Source organism: Gymnoscopelus braueri, assembly GCF_963280865.1.
Source record: "Gymnoscopelus braueri genome assembly, chromosome: 14".
In the NCBI taxonomy this organism is placed as follows: domain Eukaryota; kingdom Metazoa; phylum Chordata; class Actinopteri; order Myctophiformes; family Myctophidae; genus Gymnoscopelus; species Gymnoscopelus braueri.
In genome coordinates this window covers 22,441,108-22,458,354 of record NC_137619.1, presented here as the reverse complement: position 1 = coordinate 22,458,354, position 17,247 = coordinate 22,441,108, and the positions used below count along the sequence as shown (strand labels likewise).

The window sequence follows — 17,247 nt, the reverse complement described above, 5'->3', positions numbered from 1 at the left end:
CTGATGTAATAGTCTGCACTGCTGTCTGTACTACACTGTACCACACATACTGCTGCACATAGTGACACACACACACACACACACACACACACACACACACACACACACACACACACACACACACACACACACACACACACGGTGCCCACATTGTTGCATACATTCTGGCTTACACCAGGCAGGGTGTGATAACACGGCTATCCCACGACGAGGGGAGTTAGTTGGGTTGTGAGGTGGGGCTTGGGCGACGGGGGGGGGGGGGGAATGTATTTCGGGGAAGGATCAGTCAAGTAAGACAAATGTGATCTGATTGGCAGCTAGCTCTGGGGAGTTTTGTGAAAGGGGGTGGGATCGGGGTACTGGTGGAGGAAGGCTGTGGGGGACCCCTCTTTAGACATCAATTATTCAGAGACTACCCTTCCAAAACCAAGCACCACACACACACACACACACACACACACACACACACACACACACACACACACACACACACACACACACACACACACACACACACACACACACACACACACACACACACCTACACACACCTACACACACACACACAATCTCTCACACTCATACACACACACACACACAATCTCTCACACTCATACACACACACACACACACACACACACACACACACACACACACACACACACACACACACACACACACACACACACACACACACACACACACACACACACACTGTACATGCACACTCATACACACACCAAATCATCTCCCTCTCCCCTCAAACACACAAACACACAAAAGTTGCACACACTACCCCAAATCAGCCTGCTCTCTTCTCAAAAGACTCCCAGATTTGTCTGGCAAGGGAACTGGGAACTGTGGAAGATTGTAACAATTCCTTTCCAAGTAAAAAACAAAAACTAACAAGCAAACAAAAACAGCCAACCAATGCCTAAAACCCATTGGAAGCTGCTACACCAACTGATGACCTCTTGGTGGACTGCAGACATCCCTTATTATTAAATTCAGGTTAATTCCATTCAGTTTAATCCAAAACTTCATTGACCCCTAAAGGACATGTCATGTATTGTGACTCTTCTGTTGTGAATGTGCTGGAGAGGAGATGAAAAGAAAGCTGTATACCTGAGTATGTTATGTTGTTATTTTGGGCTCTCACCAGCACCTTGAGGACACAATGACAAAGAGTAACCTCACCCCCAGTGGACAGCAAAAATTTGGTTGTGGATTTATAGGTATCGTGTGTGTGTGTGTGTGTGTGTGTGTGTGTGTGTGTGTGTGTGTGTGTGTGTGTGTGTGTGTGTGTGTGTGTGTGTGTGTGTGTGTGTGTGTGTGTGTGTGTGTGTGTGTGTGTGTGTGTGTGTGTGTGTGTGTGTGTGTGTGTGTGTGTGTGTGTGTGTGTGTGTGTGTGTGTGTGTGTGTGTCCAGACGTGTCTGCTGCCCTGCTGTCTGCCTTGTCCCTCCCCATCACTTATTGATGATGCCCCACTAATGGAGGATCGATCCGTATTGGCAGAACCCCCAAAATACTTCCCCTCTATCAACCTAGCCCTCCCACTAACCCAGGCACACACACACACACACACACACACACACACACACACACACACACACACACACACACACACTACATACTCATTCGTAGTTTAGAGGTCCATGATAGTCCCTGATATGTAAACCCATCCATTTATTTTGATGTCATGAAATTATGTATGTACAGTATTTCTGTATCTCTTCTTTTTAATGTAGAAGAAAAGTGATAGCGTGCTCAACATTCTTGATACAGGAAACCTTTTTTTCACTCCAATTCTATTATAGTAAAAATATGTTTTATGTTGTGCGTGGGCAATGAAGTTATGTTCCTCTCTATTCTATTCTATTCTATTCTATTCTGAGCAAACAGGAAGTGTGTGATGGAGTGGGAGGAGCCTCATGACAGCGCACTCTACTGCATCCAGACAGATGGAAATCACATGATCGCCAGTGGCTCCGCCTACTATGGTGTCGTACGGCTCTGGGATAAACGGCAGAACAATTGCCTACAGGTACCCGTATGCTTCTGCGTGTGTGTACTTTCTTTAAGCCGCACAACTCTCTTTTTTTAATAACAGTGTTTGATTTCTTTCCTATTTTTTCTTGTAGTTTTTCCAGCTTTCGTCAGACCTAACTAGCAGTCCGGTCTACTGTCTGAGGTTCAACAACTCTCACCTGTACGCTGCCCTGGCCACATCCTTACTCTCCATGGACTTCAAACACACCCAGCGCCATGGCAGATAACGCACAGCCTCGCAGATGGAAATGTTGTTTCATTTTCATTTTATTTAACTTATTTATTTATCTTTACTTTATCTTTACATTTATCTTTACTTCAGATAGTGTATAGAGTACCGAAGTCCTGACGTCACTTGTTCATCCCCTGGGTCACGGAAGTGATTTTTCTATGGAGAATAACATTGGGTCATCTTAGAGTCGTCTCATATATAGCCTGCTGCAACCCTCCTGATTTCGTGTATAAAGGGGCGTGTGTATAGAGCCGGCGAGAGACGGCACCTGATCCCATTGGTTCACCGATCTGTCCGTCAACCCCCGCCCCGTTAACACAACATTACGAGCGACGCCCACTGCACTCTGGTTGGTTGGGAAATGAAACACTTCCTCATACCCAGTACAGGCTATAGTTGGGCCAGGCTTTTATTTTTTAGCAAAACTAAGCAATAAAAGCCTGGAGATCGAGGCTATCTCATATAAGAATTGTGGTCCAAAAATAAACAAATTATCCCGGCGATATTGTCAGGGACATGGCTCTGTATCGTTTACGATAGTCAGTCACTCATATTTGATACAGTCTGTTTCTGGCGAAAATGGTATTGCGGTGGTAACTTTAGCGTTTCCTCACTGTCAGTTGATGCTTCATATCCATATGAGTCAAACCGCTGTGCTCATTTGTTTATTTTTGGAACACAGTTCTTATATGACGCGATATTAAACACGTCTATGAGTTCAGAATGTGGGGGGGGGACGTGACCCAAGTAGGATGCGTAAATTACGCCAGACTTCGGTGCTCTATAGACAAGAAAACAAGGTCAGAGAGAGGAGAGACATGAGAGACAAGACGGATCGGATTCAAATCCGAGTCCTTGTGCTACAGTGCTTACTAGGGACATTATGGTCGGTGTACCAACTGGCTGAGCCACCAGCCACTCCCACACAAACACAAACACACACACACACAGAAACAGAAACAACACACTTACCAGCCAGCCTGTGAAACTGTATTATTTGAATAAAGCTGTATATTTTGTCAATAAATGTGGTATTTTGCTAATAAATGTGGAGGTGTTCATACATTTGGGGAAGGAATTCAACCCCAACAACATATGGTGTTGTAGTGCATATCAGCATGACTTGTAAGAATCAGGAACTGAGCATGATGACAACACATTTTGACAAAAGTTAATTGACATAGTAGCACCGTTTATACATATACAGTGCAATATACATCATCTGGGCATTCATCTTTGTTTGAGGTTATCTAACCAAAGGTTGGCGGGCTGATACAGCCATGCTGAGGTTGGATAACAAGGGCAACAATGAATGGTCAAAGGAGTAGTTCACCCAAAAAACATGAAATATAAGATAATTTGATGACCGGTGGAGACTCTCTTACCGGGGAAACAACCGGTCATCAAATTATCTGCTCAAGAATGTGTCAAAAACAAAAAAATCTGTAATTGATCGAAAATAAGTAATTTTTGGGGTAAACTATTCCTTTAAGTATGATTTTATTTCAAATGTTTTGCTTTTTACCCCTTTTTCTCCCCAATTTAGTATCTATGCCAAATTATTTCTCCCTGCACATATTTCTGTATTTTGCACTGCTGTTGTATCCTACTGGCTCACCCGCCAGTGAGGAGCCCGCACCGGGAGGACATGGAGTCTTCACCCTACTCCTCCCGACCAACACTCCCCACACTGACAGGTACCACCCCAGCCCGGGGAATTAACGTTTGACAAATATCACCCTCCCCGCCCGGCCCGGCTTCCCTCCCCCGAACACAGGCCAATTGTGTTCGTAAAGCCAGATGTACCGCATCCTGAAGTCTGATTTAGACTTGGTTCCAGATCTACAAGCTCTTGTAGGATGACACACAACGAGTAAGCCATATAACACAGCGGTGAAACCATATCCTTTATTTTCCATCCATAATAAAAAAGACCATAACATTACATTCATTGTTATGGTCCTGTATAGACACGCCCCAATTTAATGATGTAAATCTGATACGTCACGTTCAAATTAAGAAATTCCCTTTTGGCGACAAGTTGGTGGGTCAGACCAGTGTTGTATGGGTTACCTAAGTTACGTTACCTGATTGATGTTCGCCATGAGCGAACAGCTGGTCCATGCCTTTGTGGGAAAACATGACCACCAAACGTTGGGAAATACTACCGTAACAATCAGACTATTACCCCCTTGCCCCTGTTTAGTGTGTGTTGATACTTTAGTTTAGGCCTATGACAATTCATAATAAACCTTTCCCATTAAGCAAGGACTGCTACTACTGTGGAGTAATCAACCAACCTGGTCGAGGCACACGGATGCAGAGGAATGGACGTTTGCTTTGCTACAGACTACAGAGAAGCAGGCAAGGTATCAACACACCCACAACACTTGTGCCTGTGTTCTGACGTGCTAGCTGTTTGAGCTAACTATGTTTGCCGCCGATGGTACTTAACTCTGCGTGCGGGTCGCTGGTTAACAGAGGGAGTGCCGTGCCCGGCGTGGAGTTGATCAGGTACTGTAAATGGTTGTCGGCGGTCGGATCAGTGGATCTCAGTGCTCAGTGAGCTGGTATGGTGACTGGAGCTGTGTAGCCATTGATGCTGAAGAGAATCAGGGCTGAGAAGGACTTATGTGTTGGACTTGAGAAGCATGCTGGAGCCTGCTGATGAAGGACTAATCCACTGGCCCCAGGGTGAACGTATAGTATGTGTCTCACAAGTTATCTCCCTTTTCCTCTCTCTCTTATGCTCTGCATGCTTGTCTAGCTCTCTCTCTCTCTCCATCTCTCCCTCTCTCGTCATCTTATCTGCCTCCCTCCCCGTCTCTGCAAAACTTTACTTCTCTTTTACTCTCTCCCTCTTCCTCTCGTCTCCCCCTCGTCCCTCTCTCTTCCCCCTCAGAGAACACACAGGTTGTCGTCTCCAGACCATCGCTCTTTGAGTTGCTCCGTGCTTGGATCCCCACGCAGCCTTTGAAGGGATCAAGGCACATTAGCCCCCCCTGACAGGACCCAACCCGTCACTGTGGCAACGCACTGTTTTGCGTTTACAATACGTTTGACCCCGCCACCTGGGATCACACGCTGGCGAGGATCCGCCTGTTTGACCCCCAAATCCCAGCCTCACAATGCCAGGGATCCATTTGACGGACATATATCAAATGTACACACACACACACACACACACACGTCTGGCATATCAAAGATGGGAATTATATACAAACCGCATACAGTACACCTGGCATGTCAGGAGGAGGGGAGGGGAGAGAGGAAGAGAGACGAAAGGGTCATTTTGGTGCAGAACACGGGTGTGGGTGTGTGTGTGAGTGTGTGTGTGTGAGTGGGAGAGAAGGAAACATTAGTATGTCTGTCTGTATGTCTGTGTGTGTGTGTGTGTGTGTGTGGCAGGAGGCAGAGGGCATTAGATGCTGCTGTGACTTTGTGTTTATGTTAGACAGAGAAAGGCTAAATGAAAAACCTGTGAATAAGTGGGCGTATTTGTGTGCTTAGATTTAATCAAATGATGTATTTAGTGAGGTGTACATGTACTGTATTGTACTGTATAGGTAAGACTCAAACATGGGCACTTGTCTCTCAGAGGCAGGTTTAATCCATTATGACCGGGAACGCATCTGTGTCATTTTAAGATTTCTTTGGCAATTCAAAAATAGCAGATATACAAGCTCATAGTGCGGCACTGAGTGCCGTGCTATGAGCTCTGCTATTTTAGAAGAATCGTCAAAATCCTAACAGTTTTTTCTTTTAAAGAAATGGTATATAATGTATTAGATCAGTTGTTCTCAACCTTTTCTGGATCAGGGCCCACTTGAAAATCCCAAAAGCGTTCGCAGCCCACCCATCTGACAAGTTAACACGGCAGATGGGTGGGTCGCGTGCATATTTATTTTAATGTAAAATATTAAAAAAAGATATTGCAAAAAAACGTGCTTCTCGATTAATCGATTATATGAGCTAGATAAAGTTGGTTATTGGTTCTAAATGTAAAAATATTAATATCGTATCATTACAATCTTAGTGTTTTGGCAATTATTTTGGGGGCCCACTTTGCAATATCCTCATGGCCCATCAGTGGGCCCCGGCCCACAGGTTGAGAACCACTGTATTAGATCATAATGGAACGTGGGGCCATCCATTAGCTAATATGTCAGAGAATGGCCAGGGCCCGTACACACATTGCACACCCATGCAGGAGATGTTTGGGCCCCAAGGGATGACCCAGAGTTGAATTAATCATAGGTGTGTGTGTGTGTGTGTGTGTGTGTGTGTGTGTGTGTGTGTGTGTGTGTGTGTGTGTGTGTGTGTGTGTGTGTGTGTGTGTGTGTGTGTGTGTGTGTGTGTGTGTGTGTGTGTGTGTGTGTGTGTGTGTGTTCCTGGTTGAGTGGGGGGCATCTCCATGACAACAACAACACCAGCCGCCATGTCAGTGGCAACCAGGAGGGTTACTGGTACGTTACAGCATTTTTGACTGAATTTCTCAGCATGAAGCTTAGCAATAGTACAATGCTGTAGTTGAGATGCAAAGGACAACAGCTTTAAGAACTCCTTTGGACTTGACGGTGTCAAGTCCAAAGGAGGTATTCTGGGATAGGGCTAGGCGTCATGACTTCAAATCAATATCACGATTATTTCAAACCTTTGCCTCTATTATGATTAATGAACGATTATTAAAAGAATTGTAAATAGCCAATGTTCAAGCTTGATGCTTTGTGAGCTTGTAGATCGTCTATTGTGGAACATTTTGCACGGCAGTATTGTACAACAAAGTATACTGTATAATACAGGGCATATGTGGTTAATCAAACTCATTGATTTTGTCAATTATAAAAATTGTAATTGTTTCGTGTCAATTTGTTGACATTTATTTAAAAAAATCGGTTATTGTTTATAAATTTCAGGCCCTATGATATTGCAGTTGACCCACAACTTTCACAACTGCACAATGTCTATGCTATCTGACTTTCAACATGTGAGTTTTCCGTCCATCTATGGACCGCATGTCAGGGCCCACCAACCCCCAATTAAATGTATTTGTTCCATCCTGTCTGTTAGGACCAGTTTATAATATCTGTGTACAGAGATATATATTATAATGTGTGTATATAAGTTCTTTCTTTGATTTGTATTCATTTAATTGAATTCCTGCAATGTATTAATCCAATGTGTAATATGTCTGACAGTCCTTATCAGCTAGTAGAATTCCACTCCACTGTCTCCTCCTTTCTCCTGTCTTTTGATAATAAAGTGCTTGGCAGAGGGGAGGATGCGCCATTGTAAGTTGGGATCGTGTCCAGTGAGATACATGGTCGTTTACAATCCTCGTACGAGTAAAAGAGATCTCGTGTGTCACGTGTCTTTCTTTATCTGTGTGTGATCAAACAGCAAGGGGGTTTAAGATAACGATCAAGAACCTATCACTGTCTCTCTCTTCATCCATTACAGCAGACAAGTCATAGAAATGGGCTTTAACCTCTTAACCACAAAGCATTTCTAGATTATTTAAAAAATAGCCAATTTATGACAGAAATGTCATCACATTTCTACACCAGAAGCTAGCTTTAATCACTTAACCACTAAGCACTTAACAAAAAGAAAATCAAAATTGTTCGAAATAAAAATAGCCAATCGTTTTCAGGATGCCAGTGTTAAATTAGTTAATAAAGTGTGATTATAGAATAAGCTTCAAGACCTATTTAGTTTTCTTCCGAACAGCTTCTCCCTGTGTGTTGTGGACATGAGTAATGTGCTTCTTGCCTGTACGTGTTCCCCTCTCTCTATAGTGTCAGTCCTGTTTGGGGGTGTGAGAGGAGGAGGAGGAGGAGGAGGAGGAGGAGGAGGAGGAGGAGGAGGAGGAGGAGGAGGAGGAGGAGGAGGAGGGTGAGACAGGGAGCACCTGCACACTCCTCACACTCAACCAGGTGAAGGGAGCTTAGGCCGCAGACAAACATTCTCACCTCTCTCTCTCTCTCTCTCTCTCTCTCTTCCTCTCTCTCTTTCTGTCTGTCTCATCTCTGACATGTTTGTTTTGATGACATCATCCATTTTTGTAGGTGCTACATCACAAGGTACAAAGCTACTGTCTTCTCACTGAGGGTCCTTGTCCTCCTATGTTCATGGGACGAAAAGTCAGGGTTTTTCCTCCATAGGGAAGTTTTTGGCCCCGCCCCGAAAGAGATCTTAGCCAGCGCCAATGGAAAATCCCCAGTGCCAAAATGATAAGAAGAATATACAGGAATTCATATGTCGGCTCAGGCTAGATGTATATGTTTTCTTGCAGTCATTTGAGCAGTAATTTTATCACAGTTCGGGCACTGAATATACTCTGTTGTGTTGCCTTCCAAGTTGATTCTATTCTATAAATCTGACTTCCCCTTCCGAGAGACCAGAGTACACATATAGTGTGGCTAACTTACTTTTCATCACCTCCATCCTGTCAGGTCTTCTTCTCACTCTGACCCCATTAGGAAACTCTCTGTTATTCTCTCCTCATTGGTCAAAAGCAAGCATTTTCAGATACAAAAAAAAAAAGACAATCAGCACCATGGACAGCGCCGAGTGTTGCTCACACTAAAAAAAAAAAAGAAATACACAGATATTTCTTTTTTTTTTTGTTTAAAAGATGCTCAGCCTGCACAGCCTGAGCCCTACCCGGCCCAACCAATTAGAATATATTGTCAGTTCGGCCCTACCTGACGGGCTTTTTCGGGCCCTGTCAGTCTTGAGCAGAAACTGAGAACTCTACTAGGTGGATTTTGTTGTGCACACTGCCAGCAGGTCAAGGACCTCAATTCCTGATTATTTTTGGTCAATGACTACTCGTCTACTATGTCGTTTTTTGTGAATTGATAATCATAGAGCTATCGTCCCTCCAGGCTATGGGATACGCATCCAACAAAGCTATGGAGCGCAACTACAATCAGGCACAAGATGTCTGTCCGGCTTATGGGATCTACACTATAAGGCAAATACATTGCTCCTGTACCTCTGGCTCATGGTATGTACTGGTACTAGTCAATCGCAGGCATGCAATAGACGGGTTTCTGTGCGTCACTCATCACAGAGATGCACATGCAACTAGGGGGCAGAAAGCAGCTCAGCTAGCAAATTCAAGCTCGAAAGCAGAGATAACAATTATTAATTTAATTAATTACAAACGGTCATGAGCGTTGTTAATATTATTGGCTTATATTATGATACATTCTGAAAAAACATGTGAAATGGATAAAGCTACGGTATAGTAGCCAATCAAATTTAAACCGATGAAATCGAGTGTTGGGGTTTCCCAGTCATTAGCCTACTGTCTTGCCAATTGTAATTGTTAAGAAGGAGGGAAAGTCAGATGAATGAATGATTGCACTTTCAATGTGTTGTAGATGAATGTGTTGTGGATTATACATCTTTAGGCTTGAATTATGGATTATGTTCCACAATGGATATGTAGTTTGTTAGGACTTTTGGAACAGACGTAGGGGTCTTGTCAACTCTCACACTTACCATCCTGGTAAATAAGATCATTAAGTATGCAAAGTACCTACAACCTACCGTCCCCCTTTTCAACACAGTCTTGATCTTTTCCCAACTTTGCCGGCTTGTAAAAGCGCAATTTCCCACAGTTTGTTGACAAAAGCAATGGACTTCTCACATTATATATATCAATACTTTTTACTGTCCTTTTTTGAGCAATTGCAAGCTAAAATCATGGAAAGCTCATTATATTTGGCAAGTCTAAAGACTGTGATAAGTCATGTCATTTAGTATTATCGTCATGTATTATCACGTACCATGCCTGTACATGAACGCTAGATACATGAAGTCACAAACATTGAGTGGTTCTCAACCTGCGGGTCGGGACCCCCAGGGGGGGTCCCCACATGATTTTTTTTGGGGGGGGTCCCCAGATGACAGTGAAGTGACAATTTAATATCTAATATTTATCTGTGGAACCGAGTCAAACGAAATTGAAAGCCACAACTTCTACAATTCCAAGTGCTTATCAGGGTGGGGGGTCCCCAGTTCAATTATGATTATTTTGAGGGGTCCATGCAGACCCCCGCGGATACCAGTCTGTGTACGTCTGGCCTATGACTTGACCTTTAGGCTACAACATTGTAATGTCATATTTTTTGTAGTGCTCTACTGAGCTGACCTTTCTAGTTCAGTTGGGTTAATTGGAGTTTCATTGATCAAGTATAATATACATTTTTGTTACTAAAATGTTAAATAACAGGAAAATTTGTAGATTTCTGTCAAGACTTAACTGCCTTTACTGTTACATATAATTGACACACGGATGGATCATGCTTACTGTCATAAGGCCCATGCTGAGCTAGGAAACCCCCTGAAAGTGTCTTGTCATAACTTCACGTTCAAATCCCTGTTTAACAAAAGACAAGTAGAATTGGTTTCCTTGACGCAAGGATTGAAATTAAATCCCAGGCCGGCTCACACAGTAGATTGTCTTGGTCAAAATTGTCATGATCTTGCAACTTGTACAACTCCAAAGGGAATCATGAATGACTGAATCCACAAAATAGTTGGTCAGGCAAAAACTCTGTTAAAGGAAAAAACACTCCAACTCTCATTAGTTCAGGCTAAACATCCTGGCACTGCAGGCTGTTTGCGTTTTCTTTTCTTTTTTTTTTGCACCGGCTCCAAAAAGGAAGAGGCTGAGGCTAAATGGGACATCTAGCAAAGTGTGGAGAGAGGACGGACTGTGGCCAATACCCCAGCAGATACATGCACAGCCGGACTGGAGGCGGACGGTGTATATTTAACTGTGGGAACTGTACGAAAAGCATCATAGGGAGTGACAGGGAGTTAGCGGTACACCATGTTGACTTGCACATAAATCACAGCATTCTCTCTCTCTCTGTCTCTTTCTCTCTCTCTCTCTGTCTCTCTCTCATAGCAGCTGTGTACCGCATAATGACAACTAAACTAAAAATGTCAGAATTATTTTCAAATTTCTCCATCAAGTTTTTGTGAACTAAAAAATGCTGTGAAATTCTATGTATGTTTACTTATTTAATCATTGTTAGGTCCTTTTAATTTCATGCAATTTTGTTTTCGCACAGATAATTGAATCACCTATCATGTTCCCAATTTAAGGTGAGCATTGCTGTCCACTCATATTCATCATTCACTGAAACCTAATACAATTCTAATTTTATTTTATTTTTGTATTACCCCATGGAACCCCTGGGTTTACCATAGCTCACTTTGGAACCGCTCAGTTCACCTGTTCAAGGTGACCTCTTCCAATGGGAATTTCCATCCATCCACCTCAAAGCGCTGCTCTGACTAGCCTAAATAAACACACAGTATCCACCGCAGGCACCTGTCACACATGGAAATCCACCTTCCTGTGACTGGTCGCCTCTCGCACAATGGCTAACCCGTAATTTACCCCTGGCACTTAGCGGGACTAGCACCGTAACACGAGAACATGTGAAGAATCAGCTGCTGTTTTCTTTGGCCAAGTTCACTGGACCTGAATGGAGCAGAGGACTTCCCTTTTCAGTGGATGTGAGCCTTGGTTCCTTGAGCATTGAGGCCGTGGTGTTGGAACCCGGGGTGGCAGAGTCAACCGATCAAATATCAGGGCGGTGTGGGGACTTATCAGGGCTACTAGGGCTTTGCTTGGCTTGCGCCTGTTTGGAGACAGTCTATTGACAGTGTTCTTAGGAAGTCAGCAGTTTTTCATCTTTGTCATCTACAGGGATTCAACAGCACTAGGATGGGTACAGATTGACAGTCCAGAGACAGGATTCCCATCTTGAGGAATATTTGTACTAATGGTGCCATCTGGTGGTCATGGTATTAAGTGCATGTGATGTGACATTGTCCCGCTTTACACTGCTCTGTTCAAGGCGGGAATGTTTTCCATTATTCCACCTTGCTGTTCTATATAAAAGGCCTTTTAAGAATGTCCTCCGGTGGGGGGGGGGGGGGGCATTGTTGTTACGCTGAGCTGGCAGCGGAGGTAATGTGTGAGAGAGAGAAAACTGAGTGAATGAGAGAGGGAGAGAGAGTGAAATTACATACAAAAGTGAGTTTTGTAGCTTTAGATTTATCTTTTTGACAACAGCGTAGTGCGTTACACAACTTTAGCATGTCCTTATTTGGAAAAGCAGCCTTTATGTTGCTTTTGACACCATACATAAATTCATGAAACTCATGAACATTCTCCGGGCTATGGTGTTCCTGGTGTTCCTGAAAAGATGGTGCAGAAGCGAACGATAGTCAGACTTGAGCTGACCCATGATGGTGTGACTTAAGACTTTGAGATACTCGCTCTCGACCTACTGGGACTGGGTGATACCCTGGCCCCCTTCCTGTTTATTGTGGCGATGGACTATGCCCAGAGACTTTCAGTCAGTGGCAGGGAGGAGACACTGCATGGGTTTCACACTGGTCCTGAGGAAAACTCAGCGACTAAATCCTATCACCATCGCTGACCTCGACTAGGTAGATGACATTGCCCTAGTCTTGGACACAGCAGAGAAAGGACAGGAACTACTACTGGCAATACAAATGGAGTGCAGGAAGTTGTGCCTCAAGCTCAATGCCAAGAAAATGAAAATAATGGTATTTAATTTGGAGGACAGAACCATTGTTACTGCCAGCGGAATGGACCTTGGGGTAGTCAAGAACTTCAAATATCTCTGTGCCTGGACTGACTGCACGGGGCTGAGCTATGGATGCTCACAGTACAGCAAGAAAAGGCCCTGGATGGCGTCTGCACAAGAATTCTACAAATGGCACGTGATGTCACACTGTCACACTGTTCTGATGGCGGACCACATAAGAAGGATGAGGCTGTCAGGGCCACCCCATTCGGATGCTATCAATGCATTGAATGGGAGATTATCACCTTTTATCAGACCATTGAATGGGCGAGTAGGCGACATACTGACCTACCCGCAATTTATCCGACCATTCATCTGGGTGTTATCAGGACCTACTGACCTACCGACGGAGACGACTTAAAAAGTTGGTTTCGGACCATGACGGAGGCGCGCAGTCTCAAGCGAACTGGAGCCACTTGAGGGACCAGCGAGCGAGCTAAAGCGAGGAGTTGCCGTCCCGAACGTTGCGCCGTTCGCTTGAGCCTACTCAGAATCGTAAATCATGTTGTGGGGATTGCTCTGCCTCCGAGTAGGTCAGTAGCTCCTGATTACACCCAATGAATGGTCTGATAAAACGTGATAATCTCCCATTCAATGCATTGATAGCATTCGAAGCCGGTGTCAGGGCACTGTATCAGGCACCTGGAATTGATGGTGAGGCCACTGACACTGTGTCAGTGGGATGTAGCCTATAGAAAAGCAAAGTTCTTGAAGCCACCATTGCAGGATTACTGTACTAAAGTGGCTATAGTGTGTATAAAAAGGCAGCCCCTCAAAGAGAGATATTTATTATCAGTATGAAAGAATGTCAACGTCTAGCTTTGTTCGCGTTTGTTTACTCGCTAAAAGAGTGACTTTGAGAGCTGTTTTACCATACAATGCGAGTCAATGAGGAGCATATTTTGATTGATCAATTTCTAATCAATGGAGCAATTATTTTAGATTTATTGTCCACCTTGGCAAGGTAACTACACAACCCAAACCTCTACCAAAGTGTTCTTGCCCTTTAAACAAGTGAAATTGGGAAGTGATGACACAAACGAAAAACATCACATGGATGCACCTGGGACGTATCATCAGTGTTGTAGCCTGGGGTCATAGGATGTTTCGGGTCTCGCAACATACACCCTCCCCCAGGTGACCCAGCCAAGGTTGATCAAGCCTCGACTTACGTCCCAGTAGCTACCCACGGTCAGTCCTATAGGGCAAGACAGGGCCACTCAGTCCGCTTCTCCGGAAATACTCTGCCGGGACTCGGGGAGGCTCTGGCACGTGGAGGGACTAGGCTCTGTGGGTTGACTCCTGGCCGGGCTCCTCCTTCGTCTCACCAGGTCCAGGACCTGAGCGTTGCACCAGACTCCCCTGCTCCAAACATTTCATTCTGGTGTGATGGTGTCTTGGCCCGTGATGGTACTGCAATGACCACCATGACCCGTGGTGGTACTGCAGGCTCCCTTGCGTCTTACTTGAATGGTCCTCCCAAAGGCCTCACCGTGGATTTGTTGGGCTTCTTCCTCACGGAAGACACAGACTGGGGCGCCAACCCAAACTGCTCCCGGATGCCGTCTAGATTCCGGCTGTCACCCGACTCTCCGGGAAATGAGCAGACAAAATTGGAACTGGAACACTGTTGTCACCTTTTATTAAAGAGCTGGAGAGACGCAGAGACCCCTGTAACTGAACAAACACTCTATAGCAATGATTACTATCAGAATATAGTGCTTTAACCTTTTAACAAAAAACGTTTTGTTTTGACCAAAGAATTTCACTTACCCTACCTTTTTAATGCATAATAATAATAATAATAATAATAATAATAATAATAATAATAATATCCTATATGATTGTGAAATGGGACATTCTGCATAATGAGTACTTTTAAGTTTGGTACTGTGCTGTAATTGTAAGTATGTATTTTGATGCCAATACTTTTGTACTTCTTCACTTTCAAACATGTTTGAGGTAATTTTAACGTCTACTCAGGCTTTTGTGTGCACCCCAGACAGTTTTTAAGTTGCTTGATTCAGTATTTAGATATTTGATATTCATTTTATCTGAGACGCCCCCTTCCTATACAAACCCTGTGTAACTTCAAACTCCATTTTAACCATGATAGATTCATCGAAAACACCCTTCCTTGGTTCTGGTGACTGATATTGTCCTTCTAATGCGTGAGGGGGCTGTGTTTTTTCAATTACTTTTTTCATTTTCCCCCAAAAATATACAAAATAAATGAAAAAGATTATTGTGGTCAGTCTGATGAAATGAATATCGAATATCTAAATACTGAATTAAGCAACTTAGAAAATAAGTTGGGTGAACTACTCCTTTAAGGACAGGGAAGAAGAACGAGATGAAAGAAGGGCAAGGAAAACAAGGAAAGAAATAGGTCAAATAATCAAATGTGTGAAAAATAGTGAACAATACATACACTACATATACTAAAGAAGTAGGTCAGATAATTCCTGACTTGCTTGTACAGCGCACATGTACAGTACATGCTTGCATCTGTGTTCCACAACTGGTGTCATACACTACACTACCACAAACAACCACACACATACGTACGTACATACATACATTCCCCCCCCCCCCCGCCCTGCCAAACTCTCCGTACCCTCACCTGTCAGTCATTCCTGGGTACCCTGGTGCTCAGAAGAGGACTGCAGGCCTGTCGGAGGAGTGGCGTGGAGAGGAGGGAACCTCCATCAGAACCCTCAATGAAAAAGACCCCCCACCTCCCCTCTCTCTCTCACTCCTGCCCAATGACAAAATAAGTCATATTGAAGAGAGTGGAGGTCGGGGCTCCGAGCTTCGGCAGATCACTCAGTGGATACCTGATTGTGACTTGCAGGGTCGGGCCCTTAATCCTATTGTTTCCCCTGACAGGCTTTGCTCCCCTGCGTTCCCTTCTCTCTCTCTCCCAGTGGCTGTGTGCGGGAGAAAGGCCAGATTAAGGGGATTAGCGTGTATCCTCCTGACTTGTCAGGCCGGGATGTAAGGAACCATTGACTTCTTGGGGGGACCCTGAATGAGAGGGAAAGAGAGAGACAGAAGTGACTAAAGGAGAGGTCATGAAAGGCGGCGAACAAGAGGGTAAAAAAAATTCCTGAAAGGACAATGTGATTTGTTTGCTTTTGTTGCCTTGAACTGGGGCTGAAATGTTCAAAGGGCTGCCCCTGAGGAGAGGATACCGGCAAGCGCAGCGGAGTAGAGATGGAAGGATGGAGGTAGAGAGAGAGAAATTTGATGATGGATGGGTGGGGGGGGTGGGTGCGAGAGCATACAAGAGGTGGGGTTAAAGAGAACATTTGAAGAACTTTTTAGTGAACTAATTGTTCCCCCTGTCATTGCATTTTTTATCTTTCTCTGAACAGTTTTACCTCAACCGGTCTCACATGGGGGTCGCCATGATGTTAGCTTGAAAAGCTCTCCCCAACCCTAGTGTTGAAAGCGCTAGGGTTATTACTTGAAGCGAAAATGGTTCTGTTTAGTTGTTGGTTAGAGATGATTAAGTTAGGTAAATAAAAATACATTTAAATAATTTTAAAAAGAAGGTCACATAGGAATTCATCATTACGAAGAATTCTGGGGTGGCTTAGTATACTATATACAGCAGTGGTTCTCAAAGTGGGGTCTGGGAACCCCAGGGGTCCTTAACAGGGTTCCAGGATGTCCACAGCAAAATGTGTTAATATTGCATCAAAATCAGCTTAACCACTGTAAACCTATACATCAGCTTTTTTAAGAAAATGTGAAAAACATTTAATATTTTTGAAACATTGTAACAACACACATCTTGTATGGGGATCCCTGGCACAAAATATGTTCAGATGGGGGTCCACAGCCAAATATACACAGTATGTCAATTTCGGGGTCCTTGACATGAGTCCTCGACAGTATAATACTGTATGTGTCAGAGAAAATGATACCTGGGCATAGTATGCGTGTATGTGCAGAGTCAGACGCAGTAACAGCACTGTTTGTAACTGGCCTTAAAACATGTGGCAGGCAGTGTCATTCTCTTCTACACCCATCTGCTCCCATCCATAGATAATGCCATATAGCAAATCTGCACACATTCTATCTCAAAAGCTTGGTGTTTTAGCCCACCTGCAGGAGGCGTCGGTCCTAGGACAGTAGGCTATAATAAGTGGTTAATCAGACTAATTGATATAGTAGATTGCAACAAATCTATTAGATGTTTTTGTGTTGATTTGTTGACATAAGAAATTACCCCCCCCCCCCCAATAACGTACCCCCTCAATTAATTGATTAACCTACATGAGTAAGATTGAAGTCGGTTATTGGATCTAAAT

At 43.9% G+C, this 17,247-nt stretch overlaps 1 protein-coding gene across 2 annotated transcripts in view; it reads left to right on the top strand.

The window, feature by feature from the left end:
- The window catches only part of fbxw4 (F-box and WD repeat domain containing 4), a 46,461-nt gene extending 43,194 nt beyond the window's left edge, over nucleotides 1-3,267 (top strand). The window contains exons 8-10 of one of the 2 annotated variants that reach the window (XR_013934480.1): nucleotides 1,904-2,045; nucleotides 2,143-2,468; nucleotides 2,735-3,267. Coding sequence is in view for 1 of the 2 variants with exons in the window: in XM_080450324.1 (XP_080306450.1) it covers nucleotides 1,904-2,045; nucleotides 2,143-2,277 (277 nt within the window). In the remaining variant the exon portion in view is untranslated. Of the gene's footprint in view, nucleotides 1-1,903; nucleotides 2,046-2,142; nucleotides 2,484-2,734 lie in introns of those variants that run through there. The other variant, XM_080450324.1, reaches the window with a different exon arrangement.
- The last annotated feature ends 13,980 nt before the right edge of the window (nucleotides 3,268-17,247 follow it).